The sequence below is a fragment of the Vulpes vulpes genome, chromosome 7 (assembly GCF_048418805.1).
Source record: "Vulpes vulpes isolate BD-2025 chromosome 7, VulVul3, whole genome shotgun sequence".
Taxonomy (NCBI): domain Eukaryota; kingdom Metazoa; phylum Chordata; class Mammalia; order Carnivora; family Canidae; genus Vulpes; species Vulpes vulpes.
The window spans coordinates 16,570,305-16,595,032 of record NC_132786.1 but is presented as its reverse complement, the minus strand read 5'-3'; the positions used below and the strand labels follow the sequence as shown (position 1 = coordinate 16,595,032).

Genomic DNA, 24,728 nt, shown 5'->3' with positions numbered 1-24,728 from the left:
TATTTATTTATTCATGAGAGATCAGAGACACAGAGACACAGGCAGAGGGAGAAGCAGGCTCCCTGCAGGGAGCTGGATGTGGGACTCTATCCCAGGACCTGGATCATGACCTGAGCCAAAGGCAGATGCTCAATCGCTGAGCCACCCAGGTGCCCTCAGAGGGCCAGTATTGAAGGATGTGTGTGTGTGTGTGTGTGTGTGTGTGTGTATATATCCTATATATTGAAGGATATATATATATATAAAATATATATCCTATATATTGAAGGATATATATATATATATAGTATTTCTTTTAATGAGAAGTCTGAAGCCCAGATTTTTGTGTGAGCTTTCTCTAGTATTAGATAATGGCAAGTAAATTAAAACACACACACACACACACACACACGCACACACACAGGCCCATTCTTTAGGCCAAACAAAACAAGTTTTGTTGAGGCCACAATCATGTTGCAGTTATACTTGTCCCTTTTAGATAGTGGTTTTCATTTAGCTCTACTAGAGGCACTGGTATACTTATTAGACTTTTAGGGGTATCTGGATGGCTCATTTGGTTTAGCGTTGTCTACCTTCCGCTCAGGTCGTTATCTCACAATCCTGGGATCCCAGGATCAGAGCCCCAAAGGCAGGCTACCTGCTGAGCAGGGAGCCTACTTTTCCCTCTCCCTCTGCCTCTCCTCCCTGCTCATTCTCTCTCTCAAATAAAGAAATAAAATCTTTAAAAAAAAATTAGATTTCTAAGCCTAGCCCTCCAGAGAGCCCAACTTGGCATAGTTTTAGAATTCTAGAGTATAATATTAAATTCTAGTGTTTCATTAGGTCAAGCCATGTTATATTCCAAAACAAAATTGATCATAGGAGGATTCCTTAGGAAATTAAGACCAACATTCAGGGTATAGAATAATAGTTTTCAGCATTATCAAACCTGATATTTCTATAAACCATTTTTGGTGTTCTCTGTTACCCTAATTGGAATTCATAGAAAATAAATCTTCTGAAATGTTTTTATGCAAAAGAAATAAAGCTAATTTATAATGAAAAAGAATGTATTATTTATAAATGCTCAGATACAATTACAGTAACTACCAAGACCCCATAGAGAACATGGGTCAAAACTGTCCTTTGATAAGGCTGCCTGCCAGTTGGAAGGAATGAGGATGAGTGACCACATGCTAAAGTTGGATGAGCTACCTCAGGTATGACTGCCATTTTCTTAGTGTGCAGTTATATCCAGGAAAGAGGGAAGGATGTAGAAAACAGATTTTCTTTAGGTACATTATAGGTACCTGAAGTCAGAAAACAAACTGATCTTGGAGAAATGGTACAACATTGTACAATATTTTGTAGTGTATTCAGCAAAAGAGTAGCAAACTCTAAGCTGTTTTGAAAAGAGTACTGAGCATACCCTTGAAAAGCGTCACATTATTTATCCAGGGAAGAGTAAAAAAATAAGAACCCATCAATTTTTTTTAGACTTCTTTACTAACTGGCAGTCTGTAAAATGTAACTGTCGATTTTGGGATTTGATTGCTTTGGGTTCTTGGTGAGAAGTGTAAATCACCTTGTGAGTACAAGATACAGTGTCAAGGAATTAATAGTATTTGAGATTGATCCATATTGTCTACCAGTTTTATATACAAACAGTTCTATATACAATATTCACCTTGTTAATGGAAATCATACTGTTGTTTTCAATTTGTGGCTACTAGGAATAAAACTGTTATAAATATTTGTGGACAAGTGTTTATGTAGTATGTTATCATTTCCTTGGGTAAATACTAAAAATTGGAATTTCTTCTTTGTGTCATAAATGTATATTAATACTGTTGTACTGTTCTGCATTCCCTCCAGCGATGTATGAGAGTTCTAGTTGGTTCATATCTTTGCCAGTTTGGGTGTCGTTAGTCTTTAATTTTAGTCTTTCTAGGATGTGCAAAGGGGAGTCTCATGGTTTTAATTTTCATTTCCCCGATGAATAACGAGAGTCTTTTCTTGTGCTTATTTGCTATTATAGCTTTTTGGTATAATTTCAGTTTTTCTTTTGCAGAGTTTTAAAGTTAAGTAATTGGTTAATTATTGATAAGTAAATATTCTTTATATACGTTCTATATCCTGGTCCTTTGTTAGATACAGTTTTATACATATTTAACTCCTGTAGCTTGCCCGTTCATTTTCTTTCTTTCTTTTTTTTTTTTTTTTGCCCGTTCATTTTCTTAATGGTGTCTTTTGAAGAGCTTAAGTTTTATTTTATTTTATTGTTTTATTTTATTTTATTATTTTATTTTATTTTATTTTATTTTATTATTTTATTTATTTTATTTTATTTTATTTTATTTTATTTTATTTTATTTTTTTAATTTAATTTAATTTAATTTAATTTAATTTAATTTAATTTAATTTAATTATTTTTTATTTATGATAGTCAGAGAGAGAGAGAGAGAGAGGCAGAGGCAGAGACACAGGCAGAGGGAGAAGCAGGCTCCATGCACCGGGAGCCTGACGTGGGATTCGATCCCGGGTCTCCAGGATCGCCTCCCGGGCCAAAGGCAGGCGCCAAACCGCTGCACCACCCTGGGATCCCAGAGCTGAAGTTTTAAATTTTGATTGCCTGATTTATCCATTTTTTCTTTTATACTTAGTAATTTTTGCGTTTTTTTTTAAAGATTTGTTTAATTTATTTATTCATGAGAGAGAGAGAGAGAGAGAGAGAGAGAGAGGCAGGCAGAGACACAGGCAGAGGAAGAAGCAGGCTCCATGCAGGTACCGAGATGTGGGACTTGATCCCGAACCCCCAAAATCACGCCCCGGGCCAAAGGCAGGCGATGAACAGCTGAGCTACCCAGGGATCCTCCTGTGTGTGTGTGTGTGTGTGTGTGTGTGTGTTTGTGTGTGTGTGTTTAAATATTTTATTTATTTATTCATGAGAGACACAGAGAGAGGCAGAGACACAGGCAGAGGGAGAAGTGGGCTCCATGCAGGAAGCCCGATGTGGGACTTGACCCCGGGACTCCAGGATCACACCCTGGGCGGAAGGCAGGCGCTAAACCGCTGAGCCACCCAGGGGTCCCCGTAATTTTTGTGTTCTAATAGTTCTTTGCCTACCCTAAGTTTACCAAGATTTTGTCTTTTCAGTATTTTTATAGTTTTAGTCATTGTATTTAGATCTGTAATCTATTTTGAGTGATTTTGTATGAGGGTTGAGGTTCATGTTTTCAACCATATGTTAAAGTACTGTTTATTGAAGAGAGTACTTTCCCTTATATCACTTTGTGGCATTTTTGTAAAAAGACATTAGTTGAACACAAATCTTTATTTTTATACTTTTCTGTTCTGTTGATCTATTCAGTAGTAAAGTGTTTTTTTTGTATTGATGTAGCTTTTAAAGCAAATTTTGAATTGGACAGTTTTGTTCTTTTTCAAAATTGTTTTGCTCTTTGAAGTCATTTGCAATTCTTCATAAATTTTAGAATCAGCTTGTTAATCTCTACATGAAAGTCTGCTATGATTTTGATGAGAATTGCATTAAGTCCAGATACCACTTTGGGGAGAATGATTGAACAACATTGACTATTCCTACCTATAAACCTTTTATTTCCTGTTTATCTAGATCTTTAATTTCTCTCAGCACTATTTGATCATATTAGTCTTGTACAGTATTTGTGAAGTTTATATTCCAAACTATTTTACGATAATGTTGCTTAATGATATTGGTGTTTTTAAAAATATCATTTCCAACTGTTGCTAGTTGCAATACAATCAACTCTTGTATATTGATTGTATCCCATTATCTTGCTAAATTCAGTGATTAAATCTTAGTAGTTTTTTGTGTATTCCTTAAGATTTTCTATGTAGCCTATCCTATTGCTTACAGGTAGGTAGTTTCAACTTTTCTTTCAATTCCTAATTGTCATTTTTTCCCCTTACTGTGCTAGGTAGGACCTCCAGTACAATATTGAGTAGAAGTTTAATTTCACTATTAAATGAGAGATGGCATCCTTGCCTTATTCTTGATCTTAGGAAGATGATGTTAGTTGCTCACCATTTATATGTTAGATCTATGAGCTTTTTACAGATGCCCATTATCGAAATTAAGATCTTTTCTATTCCTAGTCTGCTGGGTATTTTAATCGTTTTGGATGATGAATTTTGTCAAATGCGTTTTCTGTATCTATTAAAATGATCGTGTGGGTTTTCTCCTTTTTTCTCTTAATGTGGTAAATTATGTTGACTTTCAGATGTTAAACTTATCTTGCATTCTGAGGATATGCTGTACTTGGTCACCTTTATGTGTATTTCTGGACTTGGTTTGCTAATATTTTGAGGACTTTTTTATGTTTATGAGGAATATTGGTGATGGTTTTCTCAAATGTTTATCTGATTTTAGTATCAAGGTAAAACTGGCCTCAAATGTGTAAAGTGTTCCATCTAATTTTCTGAAAGACGTTTTGTAAAATTAGTATTAGTTCTTCTTTAAACATTTGACAGAATTCAGTGAATCCATCTGTGCTTAGAGTTTTCTTTATGAGAAGGTTTTTGATTAGGGATTCAGTGTCTTGATCAGGGCGATTCAATTTTTATATTTCTTCATGAATCCATTTTGGTAAATTGAAGAAAATTTTCTGTTTCATCTAATTGGTACATTTTTAGTATATGTTTGTTCACAGTATTCCCCAAACCCTTTTAATGTTTTCGGGGCCTGAGCAATGTCCCAGACCTCTTTTGTTTCTGTTTGTAATGTGTATTCTTTTTCTTGCTTGCTATTATTGAGGGCTTACCAACTAACTTTTGGCTTTGTTAATTTTATTTATTGTTTGTCTCTGCTTTTTTTAAAGGTATAATTTTCTCGCTAAGCATATGTTGCCACCTCAAATAAATTGTTTTAATTAACATCCTATTAAAATATTTAAAAATTTTTCTTCTGATTTCTTTTGGGTTGCTTAGAAATGTATTAAAGATACATGGGGATTTTCTGGATAGCTTATTCCATTGTAGTAAAAAAAAGACAACTCTAAGACATAAATCTTTTTTTTTTCCTTAGAGTATTTATTTATTCATTCATGAGAGACACAGAGAGGCGTACATAGGCAGAGGGAGAAGCAGGCTCCAGGCAGGGAGCCCAACATGGGACCTGATCCCAGGATCCTGGGATCACTCCCTGAGCCAAGACGTAGATCTTTCAAAGTTATTGAGACATTTTATGTCCTAACATATTGTCTATCTTGGTGACCATTTACGTGTATTTAAAAAGAAATTAAATTCTATCTACAGTTGTTCTGTGTAGTATTCTGTAAATGTTAGGTGAAGTTGGTTGATAGTGTTGTAAAAATGTTTATTTTATTGGTTTGGTTTTCTTTTTCTTTCTTTTTCTTTTTTTTTTTTTCCGGTCTACTCGTTCTATCAGTTACAGAGAGAAGAATGTTAAAATCTTCTATCATGATTGTTGACTTACCTTTTATTCCTTTACTCCTGGTTAGTTTTTGCTACAGATATTTTGAAGCTTTATCTTATTGATTAATTGCCTGCCCTTTTTAACTCTCTGAAATGTTGTTTATCTCTTGTACTACTGTTTCATGAAGTCTACATTGTTTTTACATTAATACAGCTACACCAGTCTTCTTACCTCTACTTGAATGGTATATTTTTTCCATTCTTTTACTTTTAACCGTTCTATTTAAAGTAGGTCTCTTGTAGATAGTGAATAGTGGTGTCTTGGTTTTTTACCCAACCTGTAAATTTTTGTTTTTAATGGTTTAATTCATTTACATGTTAAGTAATTATTAGTATGGTCGAGTTTAAGACTACTTCTTAAAAATTTGTTTTCTCTTTCTTCCTGCTGGGCCTCTAGTATGTTTGCTTTTCTCCATCCCTTGGCAGCTGTTCTCTGGTAAGCGTCCCAAAGTCTTGCTGTGCACCTGCATGTTAGCCTTCAGCGAAGGCCTTGGAGAAGCCCTAGAGAGACTACTGGCACCCTCACTCTTTGCAGCTCTCTTCTCTCCAGTGCTTAATTTGCTTCAAGCCCCAAATTCTCTGGCTTTTTAAGCTGTGTTCTACTTAAGCTCTAGTTCCCTGAATTGTGGCTGAGAGATAGTCCCCAGGTAGAGAATCAAGACCTATTAGGGTTTACCTCCTGAATTTCCCTTTTTTCTTCAGGGAATCACAGTCCTCACTGCCTGTTGTTCAATGCCCAAAGATAGTTGCCTCATATATCTATCCCCGTTACATGTAGTTGTACGTGGCAGGCAAACTTGTCTTGGTACTGGTTACTCTGTCCTGGTAGGAAGTTGATGTCAAATACTATTATTACATTGCATTGCACCTTTTTAATATGCTCACATGTGGGTAATTTGGTTCTCGATCTCTAGATTTTTTTTTTTAAGATTTTATTTATTCATTCACAAGAGACACAGAGACACAGGCAGAGGGAGAAAAAGGGTCCTGGTGGGGAGCCCAATGTGGGACTCGATCCTAGGACTCCAGGATCACGCCCTGGGCCAAAGGCGGATGCTCAACTGCTGAGCCACCCAGGTGTCCCAGATCTCTAGATTTTTGTCTGATTTTTCTTAGAGATCTCACCAAGTTAAACTATCAAGCTACTTGCATGAGCCCTACATTTCTTCCTAAAACCTTGACCCCCCCCCTTTTTCAAATTTACTCCTGCATTTTCAAGTACGTAGTAGACCAGTAGTCTCCAAAATGGGATATATGTGTCCCACATTACGAGGTAACATAATTTATTGAGTTGAGGGGAAAACATTAGAATTTAAGTTAAAGTACTTTGATAAGTAGTTTGTCATTAATAAGCATGTCAAATGGCTGCCTTTCACATATGGTATACAAAGCATTCTAAGAGTGGGGGAATTGTCTGATTTTGGAATATGTGTTCACTTGTCACCTGTAGTACCAAGGATTACATGCCTTAGGAAGTGGAATGCATATTAATCCCCATTTGCCCTCTTAAATTAAGTAGTCCCTTGTGCTGCACAACCTGTCAAACTGTACACAGCTGCGAGGGAAGTAATAGGATTTCTATACTGCAGACCCTATTGTGACACTCCCCCCTCCAATCCACCCCTAGCTTGCTGGTGCATACACATACATACGTATTGTAATACAATTTACATGTTCTTGGATAAGTTGGCTTATGGGTTGTAGACTCTGATTTTAACTAAAATGACTGAAAAATTGAAGATCATGGTAGGCCATTATGAGGACCTGGACATAAAGCCCTGGGATCTCAGTTCCTAGGGAATTCCCATATGGAAGCCACTCATGAAAGTGCCTCAGTTTCAGCAGCCTGGAGAGTCCCTTAGTTATAGGTTGTAGGGTATGTGTAATAATTATAAAAAGTGATCCTTAACTCCAATTAATAGCATAGAGAGTTGTATTTAAGTCTGTCATCAAGGTTGGATGCTAATAGCTCAGCTCCTCCCAAGTTTCGGAAAATATGGAAAGCTGCTCGGGGCTCTTCATATCTGATGACTTCTTTAGTGTTATGTAGAGGGATAGATACTTGTCATTTCCTGGCACCTGAATATGCAGTCAGTGGTAGATTAGCCAGCAAGATCTCTATTCTATGGAAAGCTGTAATTGTTGCTGTTCCATTGTTTATTGTATCAGGTATATGGAGTGATGGAGTCTCGATTTTCCAACCAGCCCTAAATTATTTGAATCTTTGAAGTCTCATTTTTTTTAAGCTATGATAAAGATAATACTAATTTGTAAGCTAACAGCATTAGAGTGGTAGAACTGATACTTCATAGGCTCTTTATCAGTCTTTTATTTTTTTATTTATTTTTTCTTTATCAGTCTTATTGTGAGGTTAACATAAGTGATTTTCTAACCAAATCTAATACGTGCCTAAAAGTTTCAAAATTACCAAAAACCCTCTTTGAAATTGACATCCTCTGAATTAATGATGAACTATGCCTTAAATGTATATTACATCTTGGACCATTAGAGGATAGTGGTATGAAGCTATCATGACTAGCAAAACATTTAAAAATATTTTACCCTGATTTTGTTCTTTCAGAATGTCTTGTATATGTGATTTGTTATATACAGGGTACTCTAGTACTATAGTATATCCACATAATATATACATAGGTGCATATTTAAACACTTGTGTTTAAAACAACACGTGAACATAAGTGTCAGCTGAATTGCCTCAGTGTTTTTCCGTGTTTACCTTGTCTTTCAAAAATGGTTTTCAAATCCTCTTCTAAGTTGTAAAAATACAGGATTCTTCAAAGAACTTTGGTCTAATTTCTTCTAAAACACATTGTCCATAGGTACTCTGGTCACAATAGAATAAATTTATTTATTTATTTTATTTATTTATTTATTTATTTATTTACATTTTTATTTATTTATGATAGTCACACACACAGACACACACACACACACACAGAGAGAGAGAGAGAGAGAGAGAGAGAAGCAGAGACATAAGCAGAGGGAGAAGCAGGCTTCATGCACCGGGAGCCCGACATGGGATTCGATCCCGGGTCTCCAGGATCGTGCCCTGGGCCAAAGGCAGGCGCTAAACCGCTGCACCACCCAGGGATCCCTTATTTTTATTTTTAAAAGATTTTATTTATTTACTCATGAAAGAGAGAGGCAGAGACACAGGCAGAGGGAGAAGCAGGCTCTATGCAAGGAGCCTGACTTGGGACTCAATCCGGGGACTCCAGGATCACGCCCTGGGCCGAAGGTGGCGCTAAACCATTGAGCCACCTTGGCTGCCCTACAATAAATTTAAAAGTGGGACTCCTGGGTGGCTCAGAGGTTTAGCGCCACCTTTGGCCCAGGGAGCTGTACTGGAGACCCGGGATCCAGTCCCATGTCAGGCCTTCCTGCATGGAGCCTGCTTCTCCATCTGCCTTGTCTCTGCCTCTCTCTCTCTCTCTCTTTCTCTCTCTCTCTCTGTCGGTCTCTGACGAATAAATAAAATCTTAAAAAAACCCCAATAAATTTTAAAGAAAAATGTCATATATAGTAATTGGGATTTATAACTGCTGGAAGATCTTTTTTTTTTATCTTCCTTATGAATGAATAGTCTTTCTGGGATCTCTTGACTGTCTGTATTCAACATTAAGGATAACCAGGAGAAGAGCCTATAGCACATGACGTTAGTATCTGCCTTTTGTACTGGTGCATGTGGATTTATGTTTCTTCTGTTCCTTATCTTCTAGACTTGACTTGTGTGTCACATGCCTTAACTTGCTTTTACTACCCTCAGCTCATTTCCCCACCCATCTTTTGGTATTAAGGCTTCCATTCCATTTCTCTGACCCTTCCTTTTTGGTGTCCTGTTGTCCTCCCTGTGTTTCTTTCTCTTCTACTCTAGAGATTAGAGTGAGGAGATCACCTAGGACAAGGCCTTAGGTATTTGGATATGTTATGGGTGTGTAGGATGGAAACCTAGAAAGGACACCGAGAAGAGGTAGGAGAAAGCCAGGAAAATGTAGTGTCACGGAAGCCAAGCAAAGAAAGTCTTAACAAAGTGGTGGTTCACAGTGTCGCATTCACGCAAGGTCAAATAAGAGCGGCCAAAAACATTTTAGTGTTAGAAACATGACAGTCGTGCAAAGCATATTTTGATGGAGAAGTAGTAGGGGAAACTCTATTGGGGTTATACAATGGGTAGAAGTAAAGAGATGTGGATAGTTAAGACAACTCTAGAGAATTAAAGGAATTATGCAGTAGTTGGAGAGAGAAATGGAGTTATTGTTTATTGCTTTTTTGTAAACGGGAAAGGCTTAAGCATGTTTGTTATATGAAAGAAGAGTTCAATCAAATGAGCTATCAAATATACCAAAGAAGGGATTTGTGAGGTGTTCTGAGAAAGCAGGATTGATTGATCGAAGGCATAGATGGAAAGATTGGTGACTTTGAATAGAGGGAGAGACATTTTGTTACCAACAGGAGAGAAGGTAAGAGTAGGTACACACACACACACACACACACACACACAGGGTTTGTCTACATGTGTGCAAAGTGGATTGCATTTCCCAGTAAAATGTATTATAACTGCAGATCTTGTTGAGGCCCACTTGCTACTGGAGATCATACATTTATAGTGATACCTGTCTGCCTTACTGTGCCACTCAGCACTCTCTGAAAAAAAGCAAAGTATTTTAGGGAGTGCTATTCAAAATGTGGTCCAGAAACTTCTAATAGGGTCTGAAATGAGATCGTTTGCCACAGGAAAGTATGAGGGAGCAGGGACAGCCTGGTTCCTGAGATTCTTAGAAATATTCAGGAAGCGAACAGAGCCCCACACTGAAAAGAAACTGCTGCAAATAAAAGTTGATGAGAGTAGGAACTTAAGGGTAAAGAGGAGAATAGACACAGATACATGTGGGAGGGGGCACTGGAGGAGGCAGATCTCAGAAAGTATTAGGGAAGTGGTCACACTTAAGTACCTTAGGTTTGAATACTTTGTGGTAACAATATAAGAGGAAACCTTTGAACTCTGAATCTAGGAAAGCCTTCTCAGTCTGTTTACAAATCTTACATAGGAAACTTAAAAGTATAGGAAAAGCCATCCAACTATAATAAGGTTTATAGAAGGTATTGTAATTTTATGTCATTGGAAGATAGTATAAGAAAAAGGACAGTAGTCCTCTGAATAACAGATGTAAAGAGGTGAAGATAGCAGTATATTTTGTCTTAAAGCACAGATATAATTTCTACAAAATAAGCTGGAAAAATAAAACAGTATGTTATGAAAAAACAAAATAAACTGAATTAGAAAAGTTTGTAAATGAACTCCTATGTTATAGGAGATCATGAAAAACTGACAAGACTTGAGGAACGAATGAGAAATATTTCAGAAATGAAGATAAACCAGAAAGTTCTTGAATGAGCAGACACTCTAGAAAGTACCACAAAAGAAAGAAATGATGGAAAAAGACAAGTGAAAACAAATCAAGTAAAGAGCTGAAAGAAATTCATAAAGTGAGAAGAAGATCTTATATGCATGTGCACATAAGTATATGGACATTAATAAAAGTGCCCGGACTGACAAAAGAAACAGGAAAAAAAACAAAAGCAAGAAAATGCCGTTAAAAGATGAACATCTATATTATAAGGGTTCATCATGTGCTTAGGAAAATTGAAACAACAGCCACCACTGAAATGTGTTCTAGGGCTTTTAAAGGAAAAAAAAAAACCAACTTTGGGCACCTACACAAAAAGACTACATCACTTAGGTGGAAAGAATGCCAGATTATCAATAAACTCTCCAGCATTAGTACTTAAATCTGGAAGACTGGAGTAAAGATTTTTAAGATTTTTCATAGAAAAAAAATGTGAATTGAGGCACACATCCAGCCAACTGATGTTTAAGCATAAAGACCACATATAAGAACTTTAAAAGTATTGTTCCTATGAGCCCTTCCTACGGATACTAGATTTTGTTTCATTTTATTTCTCACTTTGGTATGCTTGGTGATATATATTTATATATATATTTTTTTACTTATTTGGGAGGAGTGTAGACATGACCCTTAGCCCCAAACATAGATTCTCTTTTTTAAAAGGTTATTTGTTTATTTTTTAGCTTTACTGAGATAAGATTAACATACAGAAAGCTGCACATATTTAAATGTACTGTTTGATGAGTTTTGGTATATGCAAGGATAATCCCCTATAACTGCAGTATAATTAAATTAAGGGGATTTGACATTAGTACAGTGCTATTATCTAACTACATGATCTATATTCAAATTTTGTCAGTTGTCACAATAATGTCCTTCACAGCAGCTTTTTCACCCCCTTTGATGGTGGGGGAAATCCAGGACACAGATTGCCAGCACGTACTATGGAATAGATTTGTGGACAAGTTCCAGAGGGTGAATTTCCAGCAAATCCCACTGGTACAGCACCAAAGTGTGAGTGATGGCTGTTATCTTTTCTAACAAGGTCTGACTATTGAGCTCTGAAGGGAAAATTCTTCCTTGGGGACTCTGTCCTAGCCTTAGCAGGAGTGGCTATTTTGTATCATATTTATGACATCTGCTGCTGTTATATTCTTGAGCACTGTCTCAGCTTCTTACTGGCCACTCCTACTTATCCCAGTTCCTTGAGGTAGTTAATAATTATTTCTGTCAAATGTTGTTTTTTCAGACTTAATGTTTGATTTCTCTCCTTATTCATCATTTTTGGCAAAAGTAATGCGTCCCCTTCAGTGCTTTACATTAGGAAACCATGATGTCCTCTTGTCCCATTGCTGTTGTTTGGCTTTCATCACTAGTTTGAACTGCCAGATTTCTCCACTTTTCCCCCTTTGTAATGAATAACTTCCTGTGAGATACTTTGGGTCTCTGTCAGTGTTCTGTTCCCAAAAACTGTAGATAGCATCCACTGCTGATTCTTCCCTTCATCATTTATTATTGTGATGTTGCAAAATGGTGATTTTTCTGTCCCTCTCAGCTTATTAGCTGATACTGTACTGTATGAATGAGACTTTCCTTTTCCATTTATTACTGTGGGCTTGTGAAATTTTGTTATATTATGAACCATTCCTTTCATTATTTTGATAACCACATTGTTCCAATTTGGGCAGTAGGAACCCCTTCAAGTTGAAATCTTGTCCTTTGACATACACCTATTGATTGTTGAATACTTCTAACTTTCTGGCAAACCAGATAGTTTCTAGGCTTATCTTCTACTTTTACTGATACAGCCTTGGTTTTTCTCTAAGGAGCCCCAATTCCCTTTTTAGTGAAGTCCAACTTGTCTTGTATGAATTTTTCTTTTGTTTGGTATTAAGAAATCTTTACCTAACATGTTTTCCTCTTGAAGTTTCCAAGCTTTAAGTTTTACATTTAGATCTATGATCCATTTTGAGTTAATTTTCATGTGTGATATGAGGTATGGATCCAAGTTCATTTTACTTGTGGATATTTAATTTTTCCACCACTGCTGTCGAAAAAGCCATCCTTTCTCCTACTGCACTGCCTTTGTCAAGTATCAGTTGTCCACGTATGTCTGGGTTTATTTTAGGGCTTTCTGTTCCATCGATCAGTTTGTTATTACACCAATACCATGCTGTTGAGTCTTGATATTAATGCCAAGAGATCTTTTAGCAGGAAAACAATAGGCAGGATGTTCTGCAGGGAATTTTTTTTTCATTTTTAAATTTTAATTCCAGTATAGTTAACATACTGTGTTATATTAGTTTCAGGAGTACAATATAGTGATTCAGCGTTTCTATACATTATTCAGTGCTCATCATGATAAGTATACTCTTTAATATCTATCAGCTATTTCACCCACCCCCTACTCATCTCTTTCTGGTAGCCATCAGTTTGTTCTCTATAGTTGAGTCTGTTTTTTGGTTTGCCTCTTGTTTTTTTTCTTCATTTGTTTTCTTAAATTTCACAAGTGAAATCATATGATAATTTGTCTTCCTCTGACTTCTTTCACTTAGCATTATAACCTCCAGATCCCATCCATGTTATTGCAAATGGCAAGCTTCATTCTTTTTATGGCTGAGTAATTTTCGTGTGTGTGTACAGGTGTACACACCACCTCCTCTTTATCCATTTGTTGATTGATGGACACTTGGGCTGCTTCTATAATTTGGCTATTGTAAATAATGCTTCAGTAAATGTAGAGTTCCATGTATCCTTTCAAATTAATGTTTTTGAGTTGTTTGGGTAAATATCCAGTAGTAGAATTACTGGATCATAGGGTAATTCTGTTTCAAAAATTTTAAACAACCTCCATACTGTGTTCCACAGTTAGCTATTCCCACCAACAGAGCACAAATTTCCCTTTTTCCTCTACATCCTCGTCAACACTTGTGGTTTTGATTTTAGCCATTCTGACAGGTGTGAAATAATATCTTAATGTGATTTTGGTGTCTGTTTACCTGATGATGAGTGACATGGAGCATCTTTTCATGTGTCTATTGGCTATCTGGATGTCTTCTTTGGAGAAATGTCCGTTCATCTCTTCTGCCCATTTTTTAATTGGATTTCTTTCTTTCTTTCTTTCTTTCTTTCTTTCTTTCTTTCTTTCTTTCTTTCTTTCTTTCTTTCTTTCTTTCTTTTGTATTGAGTTCTTATATTTTGGATACTAACCCTGTATCATGTATGTTTTTTACAAATATCTTCTCCCATTCCCTACATTGCCTTTCAGTTTTGTTGATTGTTTGCTCTGATGTACACAAGCTTTTTATTATGATGTAATCTCAGTAATTTCTTTTTGCTTTTGTTTTCTTTGCCTCAGGCGACATACCTTAGAAAAATATTGTTAGGGTTGATGTCAGAGAAATTACTGCCTGTACTCTCTTGTCGGATTTTTTTATGGTTTCCGGTCTCACATTAGGTCTTTAATCCATTTTGAGTTTATTTTTGTGTATGGTCTAAAAAGCGGGCCTGTTTTCATTCTTTTGCACATAGCTGTCCAATTTTCCCAACACCATTTTTTGAAGAAACTGTCTTTATTCCATTGGATATTTTTTCCTCATTTGAAGATTAGTTAACCACAGAGATGAGGGTCCATTTCTGAGTTCTCTATTTTGTTCCATTGATTTATGTGTCTATTTTTGTGCCCGTACCCATACTGTCTTGATGATTGCAACTTTGTATTGTGGTGCCTCTGGTTTTGGTTAACCTTTTCAACATTTCTTTTTTTTATGTTTTTATTTTTTCAGTCTCAAATCTATTATATTTAATTTAATTTAATTTTTTTAAATAATAAATTTATTTTTTATTGGTGTTCAGTTTGCCAATATACAGAATAACACCCAGTGCTTATCCCGTCACGTGCTGCCCTCAGTGCCCGCCACCCAGTCACTCAGTGCCCCCCACCCCCCGCCCTTCTCCCCTTCCACCACCCCTAGTTCGTTTCCCAGAGTTAGGAGTCTTTCATGTTCTGTCTCCCGTTCTGATATTTCCCACTCATTTCTTCTCCTTTAAATATATAATTAAATATATAAATAATATATAATTTATAATAATTAAATATATAAATAATATAAACAATAATAAAAAATTATATACAAATAATATTCTAAAAGTATAAAGAGCTTATACAACTCAATACTAAAACACCCCCAAAAATAATCCAATTAAAAAATGGGCATGGGACCTGAATAGACACTCTTCAAAGAAAGATATACAGATGGGGCAGCTCCAGTAGCTCAGCAGCTTAGTGTCCAGGGTATGATCCTGGAGACTCCGGATCGAGTCCCACTTCGGGCTCCCCGCATGGAGCTTGCTTCTCCCTCTGCCTGTGTCACTGCCTCTCTCTCTGTGTGTCTCTCATGAATAAATTAAAAAAAAAAAGATATGCAGATGGCCAACAGACCTAGGGGGCCCCTCTAGGCTTCCCGGAGGGCGGGCCTCTGTGCAGGGGGCGCGGCCAGGAGCCTGCCCAGCACCTGACCCGGAGCATGACCTGAAGGGGGCCAGGGCGTGGCCACGGGAGGAGCTGGGCCTCGATGGGGCCACCCGCCCCGCCCCGCCCCGCCCCGCCCCGACCATCCCTGTGGCAGGAGGTTGCAAGGCCTTGCCGCCGCTCCAGGCCCGCGGTTCCTGGCGCTGCGGGCTCCCTGCAGCGGCTCTGCAGGCCTCGTCCCCGGCGCGCAGGTCGGCGTGGGCCCCGGGAGGTGTGAGGGGCCCTGGGGTGGCTGTGCCAGAGGCATCTGGCCCTTGCGTGTGGCGCGGCGAGTGTCTGGGAGGGACCGCGTGGGGGACAGCGGGCCTCGGGGGAGGCGGGGCGGGACCTGTTGGCGGAGGGGTTGGCGGTGGGGCCTCCTCCTGGCGGCTCAGGGAGGGTGCGGGGCCCCTCCCCCGGGGCTCAGGGAGGTGCCGCGGAACCCATGCGCGCGCGCTCAGAGGGCTTAGGGTGCAGGCACCGTCCACCCTCAGGGCACGGCCTTGGGGCGGCGGCTTGAGGGCCTGGGCTGCTGGGCCCCGGGAGCCCCCCCAAGGCCCTGGCTCTTCCTCCCCGCTCTCAGGTGCCTCCTGAGCGCCCCAGCCTGGCCGGGAGCCCGCCCCCCGCCTTGGTCCCTATCAGGTGAGTACAGCTCCCTCTGACACTGTTGAATTTTGAAGCGTTCCCCTATTTGCGCATCCTGTCCAGCGTTTGGTGTTTCCTGTCTGGCCAGTGCTGCCCATTCTCACCGCTGTGAGGTGGGATCTCGTTGTGGCTTTGATCTGTATTTCCCTGATGCAAATGCAGTGATGTGGGCACTTTCTCATGGGCTTCTCGGCCACGTTTGTGTCTTGCTCTGTGCCGTTTCCATTGGTGTCTTTTGCCCATTTCCGGATTGGATGGTTGGTTTCTCTGCTGTGGAGTTGAATAGGTTCTTTTGAGATCTCGGATGCTGGCCCTTTATCCGAAGGGTCGTTTGCACCTATCTTCTCCCAGTCTGGAGGTTGTCTTTCAGTTTTGTTGAGTTTTTCTTTGGCTGTGCAGAAACAGCTCCTCTTCATGACGTCCCGACGTTCCATTTCGCTCTTGTTTCCCTGGCCTTCGTGGCTGATGTAATTTGCAAGAAGTTGCTGTGGCCCAGTTCAAGAAGGGTGTTGTTGCCTGTGTTCTCCCGGAGGGTTTTGATGGAATCTTGTCTCACATTTAGATCCTTCCTCCATTTTGAGTTTATCCTTGTGTTTGGCATGAGAGGAATGGTCCAGTGTCATTCCTCTGCACGTGGCTGTCCAGTGTTCCCAGCAGCCTTTATCGAAGAGACTGTCTTTTATTCCCCCGTGGATGGTCTTTCCTGCCTGGCCGAATATTAGTTGCCCGTAGAGTTGAGGGTCCACATCTGGATGCTCTCCTCTGTTCCATTGATCCATGTGTCCGTTTTTGTGCCAGTACCACACCGTCTTGATGGTCACAGCTTTGTGGCACACCCTGAAATCGGGCATTGTGCTGCCCCCCCCCCCCCCCCCCCCCCCGCAGTGGGTTTCTTGGCTACTATTCCCGTGGCTGTTCGGGGTCTTTTCTGATTCCACACAAGTCTTCAGATGATTTGTTGCAGCTCTCTGAAGAGAGTCCGTGGTATTTCTGACAGATTTTGCACTAGTTGTGTAAATTGCCCTGGGTCATGTTGACATTTTCCCCAATATTAATTCTTCCAACCCAGGAGCATGGAACCTTTTTCCATCTCTTTGTGTCTTCCTCGGTTTCTTTCAGACGTGTTCTGCAATGTTTCGGGTAGAGATCCTTTACCCCTTTGGTTAGGTTTCTTTCTAGGTAGCTCATGCTTTTTTTTGGGTGCTGTGGTTGTATCAATGGGATTGGCCCCTTCCTCGATGTCCCTTTCCTCGGTCTCATTGTTCACGTACAGAAAGGCCACTGGTTTCTGGGCCCTGAGTTTGTATCCCGCCACACTGCCGAACTTGCTGTAGGAGTTCCAGCAATCTTGGGGTGGAGTCTTTTGGGTTTTCTAGGTACGGTATCATGTCATCTGCGAAGAGGGAGAGTTTGACTTCCCCTTTGCGGGTTTGAATGCCTTTTATTTCTTTTTGTTGCCTGATTGCTGAGGCCGTGACGTCTCGTACTATGTTGAGAATAGTAGCGGTGAGAGTGGACATCCCCGTCTCGTGCCTGGTCTTTGGGGAAAGGCTCCCAGTGTCTCCCCATTGGGAATGATAATTTGCCAGGGGCTTGTCATAGGTGGCTTTGAAGATGCTGAGGGACTTTCCCTCTGTCTCTATACTCTGAAGCGTTTGGATCAGGAATGGATTTTGTCAAATGCTTTCTCTGTCTCTTGAGAGGATCATCTGGTTCTTGTTTTTTCTCTTGCAGATCTGATGAGTCACACGGAGTGCTTGCCGAGTGTTGAACCAGCCTTGCGTCCCGGGGATAAATGCCACCTGGTCACGGTGAGTAACTTCTCAATGTACCATTGGATCCTGTTGGCTCGTATCTTGTGGAGAATGTCTGCATCCGTGTTCGTGAGGTCTGTGGGTCTGTAACTCTCCTTCGTTGGTTGGGTCTTTGTCTGCTTTTGGACTTAAGGTGATGCTGGCCTCCAAGAACGAGTTTGGAAGTATTCCATCTCTTGTCTATCTTTCGGAACCGCTTTGGTCGAAATAGGTACGGTTTCTTCTTTAGACTTTTGATAGCATTCCCCAGGGAAGGCATCTGGCCCTGGGCTTTTGTGTCTCGGGAGGTCTTTGACGATGACTGCTTCAGTTTCCTCCCTGGATATTGGCCTGTTCGGGTTTTCTGTGTCTTCCTGTTCCGGTTTCAGTAGTTTGTGGTTTTCCGGAAATGGGTCCGTTTCTTCTCGATTGCCCAATTTATTGGCATATACCTGCTCAGGATGAGTTTTTAAGATCGTTTGTATTTCCTTGGTGGTGGTGGTGATCTCTACTTTCTCATTCATGATTTTATTCATTGGAGTCTTTTCTCTCTCTCTTTTTTTTTCATAAGGCTGGCTTAATGGTTTCTCTCTCTCTTATTGGTTCTTTCAAAGATCCACCTCCTGGTGTTGTGGATGTGTTTCCCCAATTCCTCTGCTCTCTATTTCATTGAGTTCTGCTCGAATTCTTATTAACCGTCGACTTCTGCTGGGTGAAGGTTTCATTTGTCGTTCCTTCTCCAGCTCCTTTAGGTGCAAGGTTAGCTTTTGTATTTGAGTTCTTTCCAGTGTTTGGATGGACGCTTGCATTGGGATGTATTTCCCCTATGTGGGACCGCTTTTGCCGTATCCCAAAGATTTGGAACAGGTTGGTTGTATCTTCATTCTCGTTGGTTTTTGTGAATCTTTTTAATTCTTCTCTAATGTCCTGGTTGACCCTTTCTTTCGTCTTTTAGCAGGATGGTCCTTAACCTGCACGTGTTTGAAATCCTTGCAAACTTCTTCTTGTGGTTGAGTTCTAGTTTCAGAGCATTATGGTCTGAAAATACGCAGGGGACGATCCCAGTCTTTTGGTATCGGTCACGACCTGATTTGTGACCCAGTATATGGTCTCTTCTGGACAAAGTTCCACGTGCACTGAGAAGAATGTGAATTCAGTTGCATTTGGATGTAAAGTTTTGTAAACATCTGTGAGATCCATCTGGTCCGATGTATCCTTTAGTGCCCTTGTTTCTTTGGAGATGCTGTGCCTGGAAGATCTATCAATCCTAGAAAGCACCGTGTTCGTGTCTGCCAAGTAAAAGTGTATTATTATCTAAGTACGTCTTAACTTTGCTTCGCAACTGATTGGTATCCGTGGCAGCTCCCACATTCGGGGCACAGATACCCACGATTGTTAGGTCGTCTTGTTGGATAGATCCTTTAGGTACGATCTAGTGACTGTTTGAGGTTTTCCACGTAGAGTGTCATGTCCTCTGTGAAGAGTGAGAGTTTGACTTCTTTGCCCATCGGGTTGCCTTTTCTTTCTGTTTCGGAATGTCACTGCGAAAGCTAGGACCGCTACTACTGTGCCCAAGGACAGCGTTGAGGGTGGACACCCTGTCGTGTTCCTGACCTTAAGTTAAAAGCTCCAGGATTTTCCCAATGAAGAGGACATTCCCTCTGGGTCTTTTGTAGATGGGTTTTATGAGAATTGAGGTTTGTTCCCGGTATCCGTACCAGGTGGAAGGTTTTCATGAGGAAAGGATGGTCTGTTTGGTCAAATGCTTTTTCTGTATCTATTGAGAGAATTCTACGGTTGTCATCCTTTCTTTGATTGACAGGGAGAGGGAAGGAGAGACAGAGAACCGGAGGGACGGAGAGACACAGGGAGGTGGACACAGACAGGGAGGGAGAGATAGGGGAGGGGAGGGAGAGACAGCGAGATGGCGAGGGAGAGACCGAGACAAGGAGGGAGACTGAGGGAGGGAGGAAGAGAGCCAGACACGGAAGGAGAGTCAGAGAGACAGGGAGGGAGAGACAGACACAGAGAGGGAGACACCAAGAGACAGGGAGGAAGAGACAGAGAGACAGGGAGGGAGACCAAGACACAGTGAGGGGGACACAGAGACAGGATGGAGAGAACGAGACAGGGCGTGAGAGACCGGGAGACCCAAAGGGAGACACACAGAGACTGGCGGAGAGATAGAGACGCAAGGAGAGACAGAGACGCAGGGAGGGAGAGCCGGTGAGATACGGAGCGAGAGTCAGAGAGAGGGAGGGAGAGAAGGAGACGGGGCGGGGGGGGGGGAGGCGGCCGAGATTGGGCGGCGAGCAGAGACAGACACAGAGATAGGGAAGGAGAATCAGAGAGACAGGGACGGAGAGACAGAGACGTTGAGGCAGAGACTGAAAGACAGGGAGGGAGAGGCAGGGAAACAGGTAGGGAGACACCGAGAGACTGGGAGGGAGAGACCGAGACACAGAGAGGGAGACACGGAGACAAGGATAGTGATATCTAGACAGCATGGGAGAGACAGAGAGGGAGGGAGACCCAGAGACAGGGAGGTAGAGACAGAGAGACAGGGAGGGGAGACCCAGAGACAGGGAGGGAGAGACTGGGAGACAACGGGCTGCGCGGTGGGGGAGTGGTGGGACCTGTTCGCGGAGGGGGCTGGTGGTGGGGCCTCCTACGGGTCAGGTCTCCTCCGGACGACTCAGAGAGGGTGTGGGGCCCCTCCACCGGGGCTCAGAGAGGGTGCCAAGCCCATCCGGGCACGCTCAGAGGGGTTTGGATGCAGGCACCATCCACCTTCAGGGCACGGCCTTGGGGCGGTGGCTTGAGGGCCTGGGTGGCTGGGCCCCAGGAGCGCCCCCAAGGCCCTTGGCTCTTCCTCCTCTCCCCTCCTCCCCTCCCCCCCCCTCCGCCCCTGCTCACCTTCCCCCCCTTGCCCCTTCAGCCCCTGCCCCACTTCCCCCCTTCCCCCATTCCCAAGCTCCCCCGGCTCGCCAGGAGCCCGCCCGCCCCCCCCCTTCGACCATATCAGACGAGTATGGCGATTTCTGAAACTTTTGAATTTTGAAAGCATTCCCCTTTCTCCACATCCTTTCCAACATTTGTTGTGTCCTGTCTGGTTCTTGTTCCCCATTCTCACAGGTGTGAGGTGGTATCTCATTGTGCTTTTGCTATTTCCCTGACGGCCGGCGTGCGGAGCATCGTCTCGTGTGCTTGTTGGCCACGTCTGTGTCTTCCTGTGTGACGTTTCTGTTGGTGTCTTTTGCCCCTTTCAGGGTGGCACTCTTGGTTTCTCTGCTGTTGAGTTGAAAAAGTTCTTTAGAGATCTTGGATAACTGGCCCTTTATCGGACGGGTCATTTGCACATATCTTCTTCCATTCTGGAGGTTTGTCTTTTAGTTTTGTTGAGCGTTTCTTTTGCTGTGTGGAAGCTCCTCATCTTGATGAAGTCCCAGTGATTCATTTTGGCTCTGTTTCCCTGGCCTTCATGGATGTGTCTTGCAAGAAGTTGCTGTGGCCAAGTTCAAGAAGGGCGTTGCCTGTGTTCTCCCCTAGGAGTTTGATGGAATCCTGTCTCACATTTAGATCTTTCATCCATTTTGAGTTTCTCTTTGTGTACGGTGGTGTGAGAGAATGGTCCAGTTTCATTCCTCTGTGTGTGGCTGTCCAACGTGCCCAGCAGCCTTTACTGAAGAGACTGTGTTTTTTCCAGTGGATGGTCTTTCGTGCTTCGTCGAATGTGCGGTCTTGACGGTAGAGTTGAGGGTCCACTTCTGGATTTGTCTCTTCTGTGCCATTGACCTGTGTGTCTGTTTTTGTGCCAGTACCACACTGTCTTGATGAGCACAGCTTTGTAGCACGACCTGAAGTCCGGCATTGTGATGCCGCCAGCTGTGGTTTTCTTTTCTCATATTGCCCTGGGCATTCGGGGTCTTTTCTGATGATTCCACACACTAATCTTCCGATGATTTGTTCCAGCTCTCTGAAGAGAGCCCGTGGTATTTCTGATGATAGGGATTGCGTTCCATGTGTAAATTGCCCTGGGTCACGTGGACATTTTCCCAATATATGAATTCTTCCAATCCAGGAGCTTGGAATGGTTTTCCATCACTTTGTGTCTTCCTCAATTTCTTTCAGACGTGCTCTGTAGTTTTTTGGGTAGGGATCCTTTACCTCTCTGGTTAGGTATATTCCTAGGTATCTCATGCTTTTGGGTGCAATTGTCACTGGGACCGACTCCTTCATTTCTCTTTCTTCAGTCTCATCGTTGGCGTAGGGAGAGGCCAGTGATTTCTGGGCATTGATTTGGTATCCTGCCACGCCGCCGATTTTGCTGCTGTTTGAGTTCTGGCAATCTTGGGGTGGAGTCTTTTGCGTTTTCCAGGTAGGACATCATGTTTTCAGCGAAGAGGGAGAGTTTGTCTACTTCTTTGTGGATTTGAATGCCTTTTGTTTCTTTTTGTGGCCTGATTGCTGAGGCTGTGACGTCTAGCTGTATGTTGAGTAGCCGTGGTGAGGGTGGAAGTCCCTGTCTCATTCCCAATCTACGGGAAAGGCTCCCAGTGTTTCCGCATTGAGGATGATTATTTGCCGCGGGCTTTCCTTTCCGTCGATGGCTTTGGAGATGCTGAGGAACGTTCTCTCTGTCCCTACACTCTGAAGCGTTTGGATCAGGAATGGATGCCGTATTTTGTCAAATGCTTCCTGTGCATCTCTTGAGAGGATTTTCTGGGAGGGGGACACAGACAGGGAGGGAGAGATAGGGATGGGGGAGACACAGCGAGTGAGAGACAGAGAGACAGCATGGGAGAGACCGAGACAAGGCGGGGAGACTGAAGGAGGGAGGGAGGGAGGGACAGACACAGAAGTAGAATCCATGAGCCAGGGAGGGACACACTGAGAGACAGTGAGGAAGATAGAGAGAGACAGAGAGACCCAGAGATGGGGAGGGAGACCGTGACACAGTGAGGGACACAGAGACAGGATGGAGAGAGAATGAGACAGGGAGGGAGAGACCGAGAGACAGGGAGTGAGAGGCACGGAGGGAGGCACAGAGAGACTGGCGGAGAGATAGAGACGGGGAGAGAGACAGAGACACACACAGGGAGGGAGAGGTGGCAAGACAGGGAGCAAGAGTCAGAGAGAGGGAGGGACAGAGCCAGACGGGGAGGAGAGACCGAGATGGGGCGGCGTGGAGAGACAGACACAGACACAGGGAAGGAGAGTCAGAGAGACAGGGACGGAGAGACAGAGACGGTGAGGGAGAGACTGAAAGACAGGGAGGGAGAGGCAGGGAAACAGGTAGGGAGGCGCCGAGAGACAGGAAGGGAGAGACCAAGACACAGAGAGGAAGACACAGAGACAAGGAGGGTGAGATCTAGACAGTGTGGGAGAGATAGAGAGGGAGGGAGACACAGAGACAGGGAGGGAGAGACCGAGAGACAGGGAGGGACAGACCCAGAGACAGGGAGGGAGAGACCGAGAGACAGGGAATGAGAGCCAGAGCCAGGGAGGGAGACCGAGACACAGTGAGGGAGAGACCGAGAGCCAGGGTGAGAGAGCCAGGGAGGGATAGACAGAGACAGGGATGGAGACACACAGACAGGGAGGGACAGACCGAGGCAGGGAAGGGTAGACAGAAGTGGAGGGATGGACAGAGACAGGGAGGGAGCCCCCAGACAGGGAGGGAGAGATAGATAGAGATGGGCGGGGAGACAGGGAGGGAGAGAGAGATGGAGACAGGGAGGAGCGACTGAGAAGAGGGGGGTGAGAGATCGAGACAGGGGCAGAGACACAGGACAGGGATGGAGGGATCCAGAGACAGGGAGGGAGGGACAGACAGACCAAGAGACAGGGAGGGAGAGATGGGACAGAGGGGAGAGACCACGGTGCAGGGAGGGAGACCCAGAGACAGGAGGGGAGACTGAGACAGGGAGGGAGAGTCAGAGACAGGGAGGGAGGAGAGACTGAGACAGAGATGGGATGGAGAGAATGAGACAGGGAGGGAGACAAGTGAGAGACCGAGAGACAAGGAGGTAGACACAGAGACAGGGACAGGCCAAGATAGGGAGTGAGAGAAGAAAGACTGGGAGGGAGAGAGAGAGACAGACAGGGGTGGAGGGGAGTGGGAGAGAGACAGGGCCAGACCCCAGACCGGGAGGGAGAGACAGAGACCAGGTCGGAGGGACAGGGAGGGAGACACAGAGCCAGAGAGAGGCTTCGTGCCTCCCTGAGCAGGAGTCCCTGGGGACTAAGCTGGGGGGCGCAAGGCCTCGGACCCCGGTGCCCCGACCAGACTAGCGGGGGGAGGCAGAGGCGGTCTCTGGTCCCCCTCTAGGCTCCAGGGAGGGCCGGCTGCTGTGGGGGGGGGGGCTTGGCCGGGGGCTTGGCCAGGGCGTGGCCGGGGCGTGGCCGGAGCTTGCCCCAGCACCTGACCTGGAGCATGGCCTGAGGGGGGCCAGGGCGTGGCCGCGGGAGGAGCTGGGCCCAGACATGGCGACCCGACTGGACCAGATGGACCCGACCCAGCAGTCCCCCTGGCAGGAGGTTGCGCTGCCCTGCCGCTGCTCCAGGCCGGTGGTTCCCGGCGCTGCGGGCTCCCGGCAGCGGCTCTTCAGGCCTCGGCCATGGCGCGCAGGTCGGCGTGGGCCCCGGGAGGCGTGAGGGGCCCCGGGGTGGCTGTGCCAGAAGCATCTGGCCCTCGCGTGTGGCGCGGCGGGTGCCTGGGAGGGACCTCGCGGGGGACAGCGGGCCTTGGGGGCCGCACGTAGGCACCCCCATGGCGAGGTCCGCCAGGGTGCGGGGCAGAGGGCTGCGCGGGGGGGGGGGGGGGGGGGAAGGGGGGGAGGCGGGGCGGGACCTGTTGGACGAGGGGGTGGCGGTGGGGCCTCCTACGGTGCCGCGGAA

General features: G+C 43.7%; 1 protein-coding gene across 1 annotated transcript in view; it reads left to right on the top strand.

The window, feature by feature from the left end:
* The window catches only part of LOC112912696 (uncharacterized), a 260,106-nt gene that overhangs the window by 7,630 nt on the left and 227,748 nt on the right, over positions 1 to 24,728 (top strand). The window contains exon 3 of the mRNA XM_072762683.1: positions 17,770 to 17,846. Coding sequence (XP_072618784.1) covers positions 17,770 to 17,846 — 77 coding nt within the window. The remainder of the gene's footprint in view (positions 1 to 17,769; positions 17,847 to 24,728) is intronic.